At 40.8% G+C, this 17,150-nt stretch overlaps 1 protein-coding gene across 1 annotated transcript in view; it reads left to right on the top strand.

Annotated features, from left to right (window-relative positions):
• Positions 1–17,150, top strand: part of rev3l (REV3 like, DNA directed polymerase zeta catalytic subunit) — a 181,868-nt gene that overhangs the window by 55,721 nt on the left and 108,997 nt on the right. Inside the window, exons 2-5 of the mRNA XM_059645215.1 lie at positions 6,152–6,341; positions 8,048–8,122; positions 11,032–11,192; positions 12,758–12,938. Of these exons, the coding sequence (XP_059501198.1) occupies positions 6,152–6,341; positions 8,048–8,122; positions 11,032–11,192; positions 12,758–12,938 (607 nt within the window). The remainder of the gene's footprint in view (positions 1–6,151; positions 6,342–8,047; positions 8,123–11,031; positions 11,193–12,757; positions 12,939–17,150) is intronic.

Genomic DNA, 17,150 nt, shown 5'->3' on the forward strand with positions numbered 1-17,150 from the left:
ACTTGGACGCAGGTATAGGTGGATGGGTTAGTAAGTTTGCAGATGACACTAAAGTCGGTGGAGTGGTGGACAGTGTGGAAGAATGTTGCAGGGAGACAGACTTTGATAAACTGCAGAATTGGGCGGAAAGGTGGCAAATGGAGTTTAATACAGATAAATAAGAGGTGATTCACTTTGGGAGGAATAATAGGAAGGCAGAATACTGGGTCAATGGAAAGATTCTTGGTAGTGTGGATGTGCAGAGGGATCTTGGTGTCCATGTACATAGATCTCTGAAAGTTGCCACCCAGGTTGATGATGCTGTTGAGAAGGCTTACGGTGTGTTAGGTTTTATTAGTAGAGGGATTGTGTTCCGGAGCCATGATGTCATGCAGCAACTGTACAAACCGCTAGTGCGGCCTCACTTGGAATATTGCGTGCAGTTCTGGTCACCCCATGACAGGAAGGATGTGGAAGCATTGGAAAAGGTGAAGAGAAGATTTACCAGGATGTTGTCTGGTCTGGAGCGTAGGCCCTATGAGGAAAGGCTGAGGGACTTGGGTCTGTTCTCATTGGAGAGAAGGAGGCTAAGAGGGGATTTAATAGAGACATTCAAGATGATCAGAGGATTAGGTAGGGTGGACAGTGAGAGTCTTTTTCCAAGGATGATGATGTCAGCTTCTACAAGGGGGCATAGCTACAAATTGAGGGGTGATAGATTTAAGACAGGTGTCAGAGGCAGGTTCTTTACTCAGAGAGTGGTAAAGGCGTGGAACGCCCTGCCTGCCAATGTAGTTAACTCGCCCACATTAGGGGCATTTAAACAGTCCTTGGATAAGCATGTGGATAATGATGGGATAGTGTAGAGGGAGGGGTTTAGATTAGTTCACAGGTCAGCACAACATAGAGGGCCAAAGGGCCCGTTCTGTGCTGTATTGTTCTGTGTTTTATCCATGGTGCTGTTTGTGCAACAAGAGGCACAACAGTAATTCAGTATGGCCCCACCAACAACACCTTCCAAAAGCACAAACCTCTCATCTAGAAGGTCATCGCAACCTGCAAGTTGCCTTCCAAGCCCTACGCCACTTGATTTGAAGGAACGGCAGAATAATTCCATTGCTGAATCATAATCTTGGAACTCCTTTTTTGCCTACCAATGCTTTGGGTGACTGTACATCCAAGGCCTGTAACAGCTTAAGGCACTATTACCACAACCTCCATTAGGAATGAGAAATAAACTCTGTCTTACTGAACAAATTAGAAGAGCGACATGGGCAACATTGTTAATGAGCAGTGGAATATGAACAAAGGAAGCTACAGCACAAGAACAGGCCCTTTGGCCCTCCAAGCCTATGCTGATCCACATCCTCTATCTAAACCTGTGGCCTATTTTCCAAGGATCTGTGTCCCTCTGCTCCCTGCCCTTTCATGTATCTGTCTAGATATATCTTAAATGATGCTATCATGCCCGCCTCTACCAATGCTGGCAAAGCATTCCACACACCCACCACCCTCTGTGTAAAGAACTTCCCACGCATGTCTCCCTTAAACTTTTCCCCCCATACCTTTGAAATCATGACCCCTAGTAACTGAGTCCCCCACTCTGTGGGGGGACAGTCTTCTTCATATCTACCCTGTCTATACCTCTCATGATTTTGTAGACGTCAATCGGGTTCCCCCCTCAATCTCCGTCTTTCTAATGTAAATAATCCTAATCTACTCAACCTCTCTTCGTAGCTAGCGCCTTCCATGCAAGGTAACTTGGTGAACCTCCTCTGCACCCTCTCCAAAGGATCCACATCCTTTTAGTAATGTGGCAACCAGAACTGTACGCAGTATTCCAAATGTGGTTGAACCAAAGTCCTATACAACTGTAACATGACCTGCCAACTCTTGTACTCAATACCTCTTCTGATGAATGAAAACATGCTGTATGCCTTCTTGACCACTCTATCGACCATATGAATTTAACAGGAGATGAGCTGAGACTTGTGAAGTGGACTGATTTACAGAAGTGAAGATAGGGGCCTTGGTGTTGAATGGAAGTGTAGTGGCAAATCGTCATTAATTACGATAAAGTTGTGATGCTCTGTTTTAGCACAGACTGTTGCCCTACAAAAATAAAAGTAAATTGCTGGAAAAGCTCAGCAGGTCTTACAGCATTAGTGGAGAGAAATGAGTTCATGTTTCAGGTCGAGTGACACTTCTTTGGGATGCTGAACCCAAAACATTAGCTCTGATTTCTCACCATGGATGCTGCCAGACTTGCATTTTTTTGAGCTGTTTCTGTTTTTGTTTCTGATTTCCAGTATCTGTAGTTCTTTTGGCTTTTAAAGAAATGTTTTCTCTTTGGAACAGAGTTTTGAGTACAGGCTAAACAATGGTTCAAGTCTTTCCAGTATTTAATTCGAGAAAATTTCTGGAAGTTGGTTAAATGACATGATTTAGCAACAATGCTGGATCAAGAGAGGGTTACAGATAGAGAGAACTGGATCTCACTAGTGTACACATGATAAGTTAACAGTGCTTCCAAAACTTAGCCGGCCTATGAACGTTCCAATTTTTTTATTCATTCGTGGGACGTGGATTTTGATGGCTGGACCAACCTTTATCACTGTCCCTATTTACCCATGAGAAGGTTTTGGTGGGCTTGCCCTCTTGAACTGCTACAGTCTATTTGGTGTAATAGACACGCACCTTGCTGTTAAGGGGAGAGTTTCAGGATTTTTACCCAGCAACACTGAAGGAGCAGCAATGTATTTCCAAGTCAGGATGATGGTGGTAGTGAGTTTGAAATATGCAGTCTAAGGAGCTCGGTGCATTTCTGCACATGGGACAATGTACACAATGCTACTGAGCACTGGTGACGGAGAGAGTGAATGTGGGGCCAATTAAGTGGGTTGTTTTGTCCAGGATGGTGTCAAGCTTCCTTTTTATTTATTCACGGGATGAAGGCATTGCTGGCCACGCAGCATTTGTTGTCCATTCCTAATTACCCAGAGGATAGTTAAGAGTCAACCACATTGCTGAGGGTCTGGAGTCACATGTAGGCCAGACCAGGTAAGGATGGCATTTTCCTTCCCTAAAAGGACATTGGTGAACCAGATGGGTTTTTCCAACAATCAACAATGGATTCGCAGTCGTCACTAGATTCTTAATTTCAGATTTTTTTTTATTGAATTCAAGTTCCATCATCTGCCATGGTGGGAGTAGAACCCAGGTCCCCAGAATGATATCTAGGTCTCTGGGTTAACAGTCCAGTGATAATAACACTAGGCCATTTCTTTCTCCAAGCTTCTGAAATGTGGAGCGGCAGTCATCCAGGCAAATGAGTATTCCATCATGAAATTGTATCATGACTTGTATCATGCAAATAGTGGATAGGCTTTTTTTTTGGGGGGCGGGCGGGGGTGTGTGGTTCAAAGGGGAGTTTCATGCTGCAGGATTCCTAGCCTCTGACCTGACCTTGTACTGCATTATTTCACTGGCTAGTCCAGTCAATTTCTGCTCAATGGAGATACACAGGATATTAATAGTAGGGATTCAGTGATGGTAATACCACTGAATATCAAGGGCCAATGCTGGAACATTACTTGCAACTTTACATCCCAAAACCTCAAGTTCACCTGGGCCATCTCCAGCACATCCCTCAGCTTCCGGGACACCTCTGTCTCCGTCTCAGGCAACCAGCTAGAAACTGATATCTATTTCAAGCCCACCGACTCCCACAGCTACCTAGAATACACCTTCTCCCACCTAGCCTCCTGCAAAAATTCCATCGCCTATTCCCAATTCCTTCACCTCTGCCGCATCTGCTCCCAGGATGAGGCATTCCACTCCCATGCATCCCAGTTGTCAGCGTTCTTTAAGGACCACAACTTCCCCGTGCAGTGGTCAAGAATGCCCTTGACCGTGTCTCCCGCATTTCCCGCAACACATCCCTCACATCCCGCCCCCGCAATAACTACCCAAAGAGAATCCCCCTAGTCCTCACGTACCACCCCACCAACCTCCGGATACAACGCATCATCCTCCGACACTTCCGCCATCTACAATCCGACCCCACCACCCAAGACATTTTTCCATCCCCACCCTTATCTGCCTTCTGGAGAGACCACTCTGTCCGGGACCCCCTTGTCCACTACACACTCCCCACCAACCCCACCGCACCCGGCACCTTCCCCTGCAACCGCAGGAAGTGCTACACTTGCCCCCACACCACTTCCCTCACCCCCATCCCAGGCACCAAGATGACTTTCCATGTCAAGCAGAAGTTTACCTGCACATCTGCCAATGGTATGGTAGTATTCTGCATCCACTGTACCCGTTGTGGCTTCCTGTACATTGGGGAAACCAAGTGGAGGCTTGGGGACCACTTTGCTGAACACCACCACTCATTCGCAATAAACAACTGCACCTCCCAGTCGCGAGCCATTTTAACTCCCCCTCCCAGTCCTTAGGTGACATGTCCATCCTGGGCCTCCTGCATTGCCACAATGATGCCACCCGATGGTTGCAGGGACAGCAACTCATATTCCGCTTGGGAACCCTGCAGCCCAATGGTATCAATGTGGACTTCACAAGCTTCAAAATCTCCCCTTCCCTTCCCCCACTGCATCCCAAAACCAGCCCAACTCATTCCCACCTCCCTAACCTGTTCTTCCTCTCACCTATCCCCTCCTCCCACCTCAAGCCCCACCTCTATTTCCTAATCTCATCCCGCCCCCTTGAGCTGTCCATCTTCCCCGGACTGACCTACCCCCTCCCTTCCTCCCCACCTATACTCTCCTCTTCACCTATCTTCTCTATCTATCTTCGGTCTGCCTCCCCCTCACTCCCTATTTATTTCAGAACCGTCTCCCCATCCCCCTCTCTGATGAAGGGTCTAGGCCCGAAACATCAGCTTTTGTGCTCCTAAGATGCTGCTTGGCCTGCTGTGTTCATCCAGCTTTAAACTTTGTTATCTTGGATTCTCCAGCATCTGCAGTTCCCAACATCTCTGATCACCATCTTTTGGTTTCCTTGTGACTCCAACCAATGGAGAGTTTACCCCATATTCCCATCAATTCCAGTGATTATTAATACTAGACTCTGTTCATTGCAGCCTTGATGACAAGGACAGCCCCACTCTACCTTCACCTTACCTCTGGAATTTAGGTCTTTTTTTCCCCAAGTTTGAACCCAGTCTGTAATGAGATCAGGAGCTGAGTTGTCCTGGCAAAACTTAACTGAAGTGTCTGTGAGTATGTTGTTATTAGGGAAGTGCTGCTTCATAGCTGTATTGATGATACACTTTCTCACTTTCTTGATCAAGAGTAGAGTGATGGTGTGGTAGTTGGCTAGATTGAATTTGTCCTGTTTTTTTAATATACCCGGACATTCTTGTGCAGTTTTCCATGTTATCCGGTAGACCAGTGTGGAAAATTTCCTGGCATGTCCTGTTGCAATTAGGCGGTGTAATTAATACCTCAAAATGTGCAATGAAACATTCGGCAACCAACTTTGCACAACCTCATGCAGTAAATTCTGCATGATGCCTTGAGCTCCTGCTAGACACATTTGAAAATTGCTTTGAACTAACTATACTGTTATATAGTAATTAGTGAATTCAGTTCAGCTCTTTCTAGGATAATAGTCAAGTGTGTGTGTCTGCCTGCGGCCAGTTCAAGTTCCTCCAATGACAGAATTTACTGATATTGCTTTGTTGAGGTGGGCAGTTAAGTGCATAGCTTCCCAGGGTCATCACCTAGGATCATCTGATGTGTTTCCTGCAGTTAATTCAGGATGGCACTAGATGCCGTCCGGAAGCAGGCATAACCGGCAGTGCTCAAGGAATGTCAAAAGTAGAGAATGTAATAAAAATAAAGAACTGCAGATGCTGGAAATCTGAAACAAAAGCGGAATATACTGGAGAAATTGAACAGGTCTGGCAACATCTCTAGAGAGAAAAAGTTAATGTGCATAGTCCAATGATCTTTGTTTACAACTGGAAATTGAATGTGTTAAGGTGTTTTCCTCTGATTCTAAAATTGCTGATTTTCTTAGCATTTCAGACTAATGTGTTAAGATATTTAAGATTTCATCATTATTTTGCAGTTAGCTTTCCAGTGAAGGTTTGGCTTATTTCATTTTCATTAAAATGTGTAATAGTTCTTCCAATCTTTGTTTCTAGGTCAGAAGACTTGCCTCCATTTGCATGGCACGTTTCCATACCTTTACGTTCCATATGACGGTTGCGGGCAACAACCAGAACGGCATCTTCGTCAGCTTGCTTTCAGCATCGACCGAGCACTAAATGTATCACTAGGCAATCCTTCCTCCAGTGTGCAACATGTGTTCAGGGTATCACTTGTGTCCGGGATGTAAGTGAAATCAATTATCTTGCAACAGGTGTTGTATGTTGGTTCATTGAGTTGGAGCAGTAAGTATGTATAAATGTCAATATTAATTTCTCCATTTGACTGTGCTTTTCATATCAATAAAGCAGTTCTACTAGTGATAAAGATATTTTGTATGCCAAAATTATCTTAAAATTTGGAACGAAAAATGTATTTATATTCTAAGTAGCTGATCTAAATGAAGGCTCAGGATCAGGATGCAAATTTTTAGTATGAGCTTATGCAAACCAAAGTGTTAAACTTAATGCTTACTGCTTTACTGTACTAAACTTGAGACGATATACAGATTTGTAAACAATTGAAGGAAATGAAGGTGATTTCTTATAACTGTAGTTGGTCACCGAAAGTGGTAATTATTTTAAGAAAAAACAGCCTTGGAATCTTGCCATTTTATTTCCCACAAGTGAATTAGATCTTTAAACTTGCAGCAAATAAGATGTGTACTCTAGCCACAACAGCAGTACCATGCTTGTTTCGTGCTGGGACTCATTTCAATTGCTGAAGGTAACTAGCGGCAGGCTGGGTTACTGAACATTTCCAGCATTTTCTTGCTTTTTGGTGGTTTCCAGTATCTGCAGTACTTTACATATGTGATGATATGGAATTATTTTGGATGTGTTGCCAAGAGATAGCATGTAGATGAAGAGGAGGGGCTTGAATATAATTCATTGGGATATAGCCATGCGGGACTGAGATGTTCTGGCCTTGATTGGATAGCCAAAAATGCAACTTTGAAGGCAGATCTACTGTTCAGGACAGCGGGCAATGGTACAAGAGAAGGGTAATGTGTGGTTTTGAAGGCTACAGAGAATGTAGGAGTATACATAAATATGTAATTGAGGCTGTTTTTGGTTATGGAGCAAACAACTGGTGGAAGAGAATTAAATGCTGAATTGCATGAAAATTAACACATTTCACATGTGAATTCATATTCAAGGACTTTGTAAAGGAAAGGGAGGCATGAAATGGGTTGTGACAGCTTTTGTAAAAGGGTGGAAAGCATGACCTGTTGAGAGAACAATTTGGAATGTCTGCTAACATTGGTACAGGCTTTAAGTGTGATTTTAAGTGATTGGAGGGGAGGTTATTCTTGGTGAATACAGACCTACTTTAGAATGCAAGCTTCATGTGCCTGAGAAGCGTTAGAAGTGGCAGATAACCTGATGTAAGTTAGAGTTTTAGTTATATATTTATAGATTAAGCAGATAGCTTTGACAGTGTTATGAGTCTTACAACAAGATGTGATATATTAATTGAGCATTTTTTTAAAGATTGGACAAAATTGTTTTGGTTGTTGTTAAGGCAGATTCTTGTAAGAAACTTTACACTTGTTAACTTCTGCATTGGGCTAACATTCTGTTTAGCGTTGTGGTTTTTTGTGTTAAACCATAAAATGTTCCATTTTGTAATGTTGAGTTCTATACAAAGTGAGATGGTGTATAAACCTATTTATTTTATAATAGCAGGCTTGGCAGAGTTGGGGCCATTTTGCAGTTTGTTAATTTTAAGCATCTTTTTGCACTGATAACTCTGCTTCCTTATTTCGTTTTCCTCCTTGTCTTAATTTCTCCTTCCTTTTTGTTCCCACGTTCTCTTGCCCTAAAGAATTTCTCATAAACATTGCACACCACTTTGCACAAAATGGTTAAAATCATCTTGTTGTTTTACAGGCCATTTTATGGTTTTCACGAGAAAGAAAAACAATTCATGAAGATTTACCTGTACAATCCTTTGATGGTTAAAAGGTATAGTTAAATTAGCTACGTATCTGCTATGCATGTTTCTTCACAGTTGTAATAATCTGAACTCTAACCATTGCATAAGTATGGAACATTTCTATATCTGAGTGAATATCATGGTTGTGAGATAGACAAAACATTTTATCAAGTGACATTGTTACTTCTATCTTAGAACTTCTTTTACTTAGACTCGTTTTTCTACTATCACAGTCAATTTTTTAAGTAATCCTATCTATAAGGATAACTGTCCAAATTATGCTGCTTGCCATATAAAGAATGCAGTGTCTTGTGTAACTCAGTTTTTTTAATTAAAAACAGACCCTTTCCATTTCATTGAGCTGCACTTGAGATTCATAAATTCAAAACTCAAACAAATTGTAATAAAGATTTAGTTCCTAGTAGATGTGACACCTCCTTATTGCGCATAATTCTTCTCCGTTTAACACAAAAAGACTTATGAAGTAGAATTTCTAATTGTAATTTTGAAATTTCTTCTGCATTGTATTGTTATAAATTCATCAATATTTGCAGCATTAGGATTTTTGTTTAAAAATGCCTGAGTAGACTTCAAATGACTGATTCATAACTTGCTTCTGGTTTAACACTTCGCTGAGATTCTGTATGGATCAGCAAATATGGTAACAAAGGGTGGTCAAAGAGAGGTTTTAAGTGGGTCATGAGAATAGGCTTTAATAGGGTTGCAATTTCAGTCATTGGGGTAATGAAAGTCAAGGGAACTGTTACCGATGATTGGACATACTAAGACATGGAAAGAGTTCATCAGAGTAGTGCAGAACTGAAGAATGTTAGGGCAGAAGGAGTGCAGCCATGGAGAGTTTGGAAATTGAGGGCTTTTAAAGGTGGCATTGGTTGAGAGGGATCTACTTGGCTTCATAAACAAGTGATGACTTACTAAGGTGACGTGATGTGGCATAAGACTAGCAGCAGTGCAGATGAGCTGAAATTGATGAAAGGTAGAAAATGGATGATTATCTAGGAGAACCTTGGGATTGTCTAATTTGTGTGTGTGTAACAAAAACATGGGTAAGGGTTTTGGCAGCTGGGATGGAGATGAACAAACTTACCTGAATTGGAAATGGGTGGACCTTTTATGGTACAAGGTAGGTATGGGATTGGAATCTCAAACTCCTCTAAATAGACCGTCAAAACTGGGATATTAATTTAGCTAAAGCAGTTCATAATGAGGGAAGTGGAGTCCGTAGCAGTTATCAAAGGTTGTGAATTTACTCTTCCCAATATTTAATTGGTGAAGATTGCAGCACATCCAAACTGGATGCTGGAAGAGAAATCTTGCACAGAGGCAGAGTGGGGTCAGGAAGGGTGATGGTGTGATGCACCTCCTGTTATGTGTCCATGTACATATGCAACTTGGCCTGACGCCTTTGCATGATGTTGCTGAGAGGCAGCCTTCTGTTGAGAACTTGCAACTTCACTTGGCTGTTCTTTTCAGGCATTGTCTGGCAATAAATGAAGCCTCTGCAGAGGTTACTTTACAGTCTAAGTCAGATTAAAAACAAGGCAAGACAGTCCCATTCAGCTCTGAATGGTGTAAATATGTAACTGAATCTGTAATTGTTCATAGGATTTCAGTGTGCCCAGGAAATGCTTTTTAATTTGCCTTGTATGATTTATTTCCAATCCATCTTTGACTTTCTAATTGGTAATTTTAACTCTTTTAAAAAAAATGAACTAGTGTTATGCTATGCAAATTGCTATCAGTTAATTTTTAAATTAGACAAAATTGACACTGAGCCAAAGCTGAATTGTATCATTAATGCTGAAAATTAAACAAATGTTTGAGATTGAACCTTTTGAGAATTATATTTGGAACCAGCCCAGACAGATGTTAAGAGATTCTTCATTTCTGGTTTGAAAATCTTGCGGTATGAATTTGGGCAAAGTCTCTTTACTTCTGTACGATCGTTCAGCTGCAACACATTCTTAATTGGATTATGGCCACTCTAATTGGAGAAGCTAGCAGGATAGATAATGCAAAAATCCTGATATATAGTGAGTGTTCAGGGAAAACTTTTTGTTGGAAAATTAAGTTAGTGAAAATTTGAAAGAAGTGGTAAGTGATTCACACGCAGCCACAGCAGGCGTCAAATGATGTGTTGGCCTTCACAGTTAGGGAATTTGTGTGCAGGAGCACGGAGACTTGCTGTATTTGTACAGGGTCTTGATGAGATCACACCTGGAGCATTGTTGCAGTTTTGGCCTCCTTTATCTGAGGAAGGATATAAGTTATGGAGGGGGTGCAGCAAAGGTTTACCAGACTGATTCATCAGATGGGAGGACAGATGTATGAAGAGAGGCTGGATCAGTTAAGAATATATTCACAGAAATTTAGGAGAAGGGGGGGCGGAATCTCACAACCTGTAAAGGTCTAACTGAACTAGACTATAAGTAGGAAGGATGTTCCTGATGACCTGGGAGTTGAGAAGGTTGATCATCGTCTAAATACAAAGTAAGCCATTCAGGACTGAAGAGGAGAAATTTCTTCAGCCAGAGAGAGGAGCCGTTGGAATTCTCCTCCATAGGAAGTGGTGAAGGCCAAAACATCGAATGTTTTCTCTGAGGAATTAGATATAGTTCTTTGGGCTAATTGGATCAAAGCAGATGGGGCAACAAAGAGGCAACTAAGTTGGATGATCAGCCACGATCACTTTGTGCGGTGGAATGGGTGCGAAAGGGTGAATGGCCTGCTATCTTGTATAGTTATGATTTATAATTTAGCATGGTGTTCACAGGAAAATTTTCCCTAGTGTTTTTTAACGAGGCTGCAATAATTAAACGATACGTAACATTGACAGCATATTCCTGTAACTGAGATTCCACAGGCATTATTATTTGTTTGGATAGATTACAACTCAAAGTTTTGTGTTGCTTCTTAGGGTCTGTGAGTTGTTACAAGGAGGAGCTGTTATGAACAAATCCTACCAGCCATATGAAGCTCATTTACCTTACCTCCTGCAACTCTTCATTGATCATAATCTGTACGGCATGAACTTTATTCACCTTGCAGCTGTAAAATTCAGAAAAAGGCAGAGAAAAGGTAAAACAGTCAATGATTAGAAAAGAGTTTAATGTAAGCATGGAAGTTGACAAAAAGCAATAACCAATCATTGTTGATATCACTGCATTTTTTCTTTTAAATAATGCACTTCTCAATTTGTGTTGGTAAAAATAGGTGGCTTTATAGAGTGCACTTGTCTGAAGTTTATGGGTGGGTTGTCTCTATACATTGGTAATGGACAGTTTATGAAGTTGAAGCACCCAGAAGCTAACACAAATTGAAAAGTTATCAAAATTTCAATGTAGCTGATATGAAAGTACATGTTTGAAAGCTGCTCAGCAGCGTTCATAATCCTTGCCTGGTTGAGCAGCATGTGTTTTTAAGTAAATTTACACCCCACAATGTGTAAATAGTCCCAACCAAATTGTCCTATGTTAGGAGAACCCGTTGAACTTTTTCAGGTAACGTTGATGAGTGGAGTTGAATGGAGTACCAAAGAAAGCATAATCAGTAATTGTGCTTTTGCAGTGTCTAATAAATGTGCTGGCTCCAATTCAGCTTGGTAATTCTACATCACCCCTTAGTTCTACGGTTTGAATTGGTCAGAAAAAGATTTTAGAACTGTGATTAGGCATGGTAATCCTAGCACTAACCATTATGAGTCATAATTTTTTTGCAAGAGACTCCTGATCTTATGCTGGCTTCAGAGGGTGTAAATAGAGATGGTAGCCTCAAAACTACAGAGGGACAAAATAGCAGATTGGGTGCAAGAAAATGACCAGTCAGACCACGCTGAAGTCCTGTGCATCCTGTCAGTTGGGAGTTCTGATGTAGTGCCTGGAGACAGGGTAGGAGACATTTGAAAAAAATTATGATAAGGAGCAAAATGGGAAGAGAAAATATAATAGTACTACGGACAGAATAATGGTTAGGATGTAGAAGAGTTCATTAAGCTCTGTGCTGAAATTATTTCTTTTGTGGAAAATAAGATTCCAGTCTATATGAAATGTCCCCTGTTACACAAAGTAATTTGGTTGTATTACAGTTCTCTTTGAAGCAGTTTTTGAGCAATTTCGAAATTGCCTAATACCTCATTCTGTGATTGACCTGTCAGTCAGTTAATATTTAACCTCTACATCAAACTTTATGCCAGCCAATTTATCCATATTCTGTATTCCACTTTCCTGACTACAGGATTGGAAAGTGAGTCGGTGAAGGTTAGTACTGATGCCTGTCTGTATTCCACCTGACATTTACATAGACTGAAACATTATAGGTATGTACCTCCGAACAAAAGCATACTAAAGTTTCTGTCCCTTTATAGATACTGTAGACGTGACCCCAATTAGTGATATCCCACTGTTTATGACAAAATACAAGTGAATCTTAATTAACAAGCAGCTTATGGCTCTGTTTTTCTCAGAGGCAAGTCCTTGGAGGAGAAAGCTACTATGGCTCAGTCTCAAACAAAAGATTGTGTAATAGGACATATCAGAGTGATTTGTATCAACGAGAGAGAGAAGATGGGCTTGATTTTTGCTGTTTCATGACTTGCATTCAGTTATGATGTGTCCAGTTCAAAGAGATTTGGTTTCTAACCATAGGTGATCCACTTGGAAAATACCTTCCTGAACAAACTGGTTTAGAATTGAGCAGCACCAATAGCAAAGAGAATGAAAAGCCACGGAAAAGCCCCATCTCGACCAAGTCGAAGGGATCACCAGCATCAACAGAGAAGTCATTTACATGCTCCTTTGTAAGATGGGAGGAAGATGACTTACCAAGGTTGTCTAGGAACTAAAAATACTTTGGTTTTCACTTTTTAAATTCATATTTGACTTTCACTTTTAGATTTGTCCGTATTCCAATTCCAGTATTGGCCTGTACATGGATGAACTGTTATTTATTTATTTAAAGCTGGGCATGGTAGCATAGTGTTTTGTTACTGGTCTAATAATCCAGACATGAGATCAAATCTTAACGTACCCACTGGAAAATTCAAATTAAGCTAAATAAAACTCTGAAATAAAATAAATGGTATTAGTAGTGGGAGCTAATTGATCTGTTGCAGTGACTTTTGCTCACTTCCCCCTCCCCAATTCATTTTATTTATTTTTCCATTCTACAGACCCATCCATAGCATTATCCAACTTATCCGTAGCTGCTGTTCTGACTCCGTGCTTCCACTTTTCACTCTTCCATTCTCTGTCCAGGCCTACTTTTCTCATTGCTTGATGTTTAAGTACCAGTGCTTTCAGCCATTGTGGCCCAGCATGCAAAAGTTCTCTTACCTTTCTGCCCTCATTTAATTTCTCCTCATGTTTTAATACCTAGTTCTTACAGTGGTATGTTTCATGTCTTTGAGCACCTCTCCAATTTTTCTAACTCTTTAATGGCACTTCTATTCAGGTCCTTCTATTTGTACCCAGATTTTCTTTTAAATGAAACCTTAAGCAGCTTTGCTATGCTAAAGACATTCTACTCATGCAATTTAACCAAGAACTGTTTGGCGTTTGACTTTTTGTCACTTTGGAGGATATTATTCAAGATCTAACTGTTTTATTTCAAGAAAATTATCTTCTGTAATCCATAACTTTTTTTCTTCAGTCTGTGCTCAGAAACTGATTGCTAAACATTTAGTTGAGTTGCTGTACCAAACCAGCGGTGGGAGATCTGAAAAAGTAAGCAACTTGATCAGGAATTTTGTCAATACAACAATCTACAGTTTATGGAACATAAGAACAGGAGTAGGTCATTCAGCCCCCAGAGCCTGATCAGCCAGTCAATATGACTCTGGATTATGGATGCCTTTTACACACCGTATCCCCATAAACCCTGTTTGTCATTGGTAGAGATAGTAGATTTTTGATTACCACAAATGTACTCATAGACTGAGTTTCTACAATACTCTGGGGTAAAGAATTCAAAATGTTTGCAACCCTCTAAGTAAAAGTTATTTCTCATTGTTTCACACCTAAGTGGCATCCCATTATTTTTAAGTTGTGGCTCTTGGCCCCAGATTCCCCAACTAGGAGTAATACCTCCAACTAGCCTGTCTATCCCTTCTAGTATTTTGTAAGTTTCAATGAGATCGCCTCCTCTCGTTTTCCCATTTTCACTAAATACGGTAGCCCAGCCTTCCCAGGAAAAAATCTGATGAATCTTCATTATGCTCTCTCTATGGTAATAATATCTTACCTGAGATAGAAACTATAACTGCACAATGTTCCAGGCGCAACCTAACCAAGCTCCTGTAGAATTAATTCAAGACTTCACTACTCAGATCCTTTTGCAGAAAGATGAACGTTCCATTATCCTCCCTAATAGCTTGCCACACCTTCATGAATTGTCTTCAGTGATTCATTGACCAGACACCTGGGGTCCCATTTTGTACATCTAAACTTTCCAATCTCTTTACATTTAAGAAATACTCTACACATCTGCTCCTCCTATCATAGTGGATATCCTCTCGTTTTTCCACATTATATTCCATCTGCATAGAAATGTAGAAACTTAAAAAAAATAGGAGGGAGAGATAATTCGGCCTTTTTGAGCCTGCTCCACCATTCATCATGATTATTGTTGAATGTCTAACTCTCAATAGCTTCATCCTGCTTTCTCCTTATAATCTTTGAACCCATGTGCCCCAAATGCTATACCTGGCCACCTCTTGAATATATTCAATGTTTTGGCATTAACTACTTCCTGTGGTAATGAATTCCATAGGCTCACCACTCTTTTTGGGTGAAGAAATGTCTCCTGATCTCTGTCCTAAATGGTCTACCCCAAATCATCATACTGTGACCTCTGGTTCTGGCCACACCTATCGCCAGGAATATCCTCCCCGCATCCTGCATCTACTCTGTTTAGTCCTGTTAGAATTTTATAAGTCTCTGTGAGATTGCCCCTCTCTGTGAGATTGCCCCCTTCAGCCTGTTCGTGCGAACTCTAGTGAAAATAGCCCTATTCTAGTCAATCCCTCCTCATATGTCGGTCCCACCATTCCCGGAATCAGCCTCGTAAACCTTTATAGTGCTCTCTTGAGAGCAAGAGCATTCTTTATGCTGCATCTGCCATTGATTTGTCCGCTCACCCAACCTGCTCAGATCGTGCTGCAGAATCTCTGCATCCTTATCACAGTTCAATTGCCCACCCAATTTGGTACCATCTGCAAACTGAGATGTTACAATTTCTTTCTTCATCCAAATCATTAATATACATTTGTTTGACATTAATTTGGCATTAAAACATTAATATATATCCACACTGTAATGAATACAGCATGGAGACAGATGCTTCGGTCTGACTATTCCATGCTGCCAAAGCTCCCAAACTAGACTAGTCCTACTTACCTGTATTTGGCCCATATCCCACAATCTTTCCTATTCATGTATTTATTCAAATCTCTTAAATGTTGTAACTGTACCTACATTCAATACTTCCTCTGGCAGTTCATTCCACACATGAACCACTTTGTGCTTTTCAACAACAAGTTGTCCCTCGTGTCCTTTTAAAAGCTTCCTCCTCTCACCTTAAAAATATGCCCATGAGTTTTGAGATCACCCACTCTATGGAAAAGACCCTTGCTATTCACCTTATCTATTCTCCTCATTATTTTATAAACCTCTATAAAATCACCCCTCAACCAGTGCCTATTTCCAGTGGAAAAACATCTCAGCCTATTCAGTCTATTTTTATAACTCAAATCCCCTATTTCTGACAACATCCTAGAAATTTTTTTCTGAACCCAATTTAATAATATCCTTCAAGACAACCAGAATTGTTCACAGTATTCCAGAAGAGGTCTCACCAATGCCCTGTACAGACTCAACATGATGTCCCAACTCCTATACTCAAAAGGCCTGAGCAATGAAGGCATTAATTGTACAGGTCCTGCCCATGTTTATTTTTGTGTTTTTGCATCTTGCAATGTATTGCTGTAAGTCATGCAATAAGTCTTTAAAGACTGTCCATTACCTCTGTGCAGTCATGCCTTTTTAAGGTATTTTCTCAGTCAGCATGTGCTAATTTGTGCCTCAAGCCTTTATAATTTCCTTTATTCATATTTAACATCCTTGCTTGAGATTGAACTACCTCAGTTTCAAACATAATGTAAAATTCTATTGCATTGTGGCCACTCATCCCTGAGCGTTCCTTTTCAATATGTTTGTTGATTAGCCCTTTTTCATTACGTCATACTGGATCTAAAGTGGCATATCCTCAAGCTCGTTTCTTAATATACTGCTATAAAAAGAAATTCGTAATACTCCAGAAATTTGTCCTCCATTGCTTTAATGTTCAGTTGGTTTATCTAGTCTTCATGCAGATTGAAATCCTCTATGGTAAATGCGGTGTTCATGCCTCCTGCTTCTCTCACCTGATTGATACCAGATCCCTGACACCTACCACTGTTTGGCCTTTAAGTCTGTCTGTGGCTGTTCCAAGTTCCATCCAAACAAATTCCACACACTGTTCTTCTGATTTAAGATCCTCCCTTACTGAAGTGCTGATCCCATCCTTTATTATCAGAGCAACTTCACCTCTTTCTCCTCACTTTTGTCCTCGTCTTTCCCAGTTCAGTTTCTAGTCCTGGTCACCAGACAGCCGTGTTTCTGTAATAGCCATGTTATCCCTATTTGTGTCTTGAGGTCACTTATCTTTGCTGTGAATGTTGTGTGCTTTCAGGTGGAGTGCCCTTAAATTTATCTTTTTGGCATCATTTCTCTCTTGAAGCATAGTCAATACTCATGTTCTGTGTCCCCTTTCTTCTCATCTCACTAGCAACTTTTTGGCTTTCTATTACCAACTTTTGGCTTCTTCCAGTTTGAGTTACTCTTTAGGATCCTAACCTCCTGACAAACTAGTTTAAATTTGCACCAAATGCAAATCTCCCTGCAAAGGTATTGGTTGCAGTTTCGTTAAGTGTAATCCGTCTAGCTTCTATAGGTCCTACCTTCCCCAGGACTGGTCCCAATTTCTCAAATCTCCTCCCTCTTA

The sequence above is a fragment of the Stegostoma tigrinum genome, chromosome 4 (assembly GCF_030684315.1).
Source record: "Stegostoma tigrinum isolate sSteTig4 chromosome 4, sSteTig4.hap1, whole genome shotgun sequence".
In the NCBI taxonomy this organism is placed as follows: domain Eukaryota; kingdom Metazoa; phylum Chordata; class Chondrichthyes; order Orectolobiformes; family Stegostomatidae; genus Stegostoma; species Stegostoma tigrinum.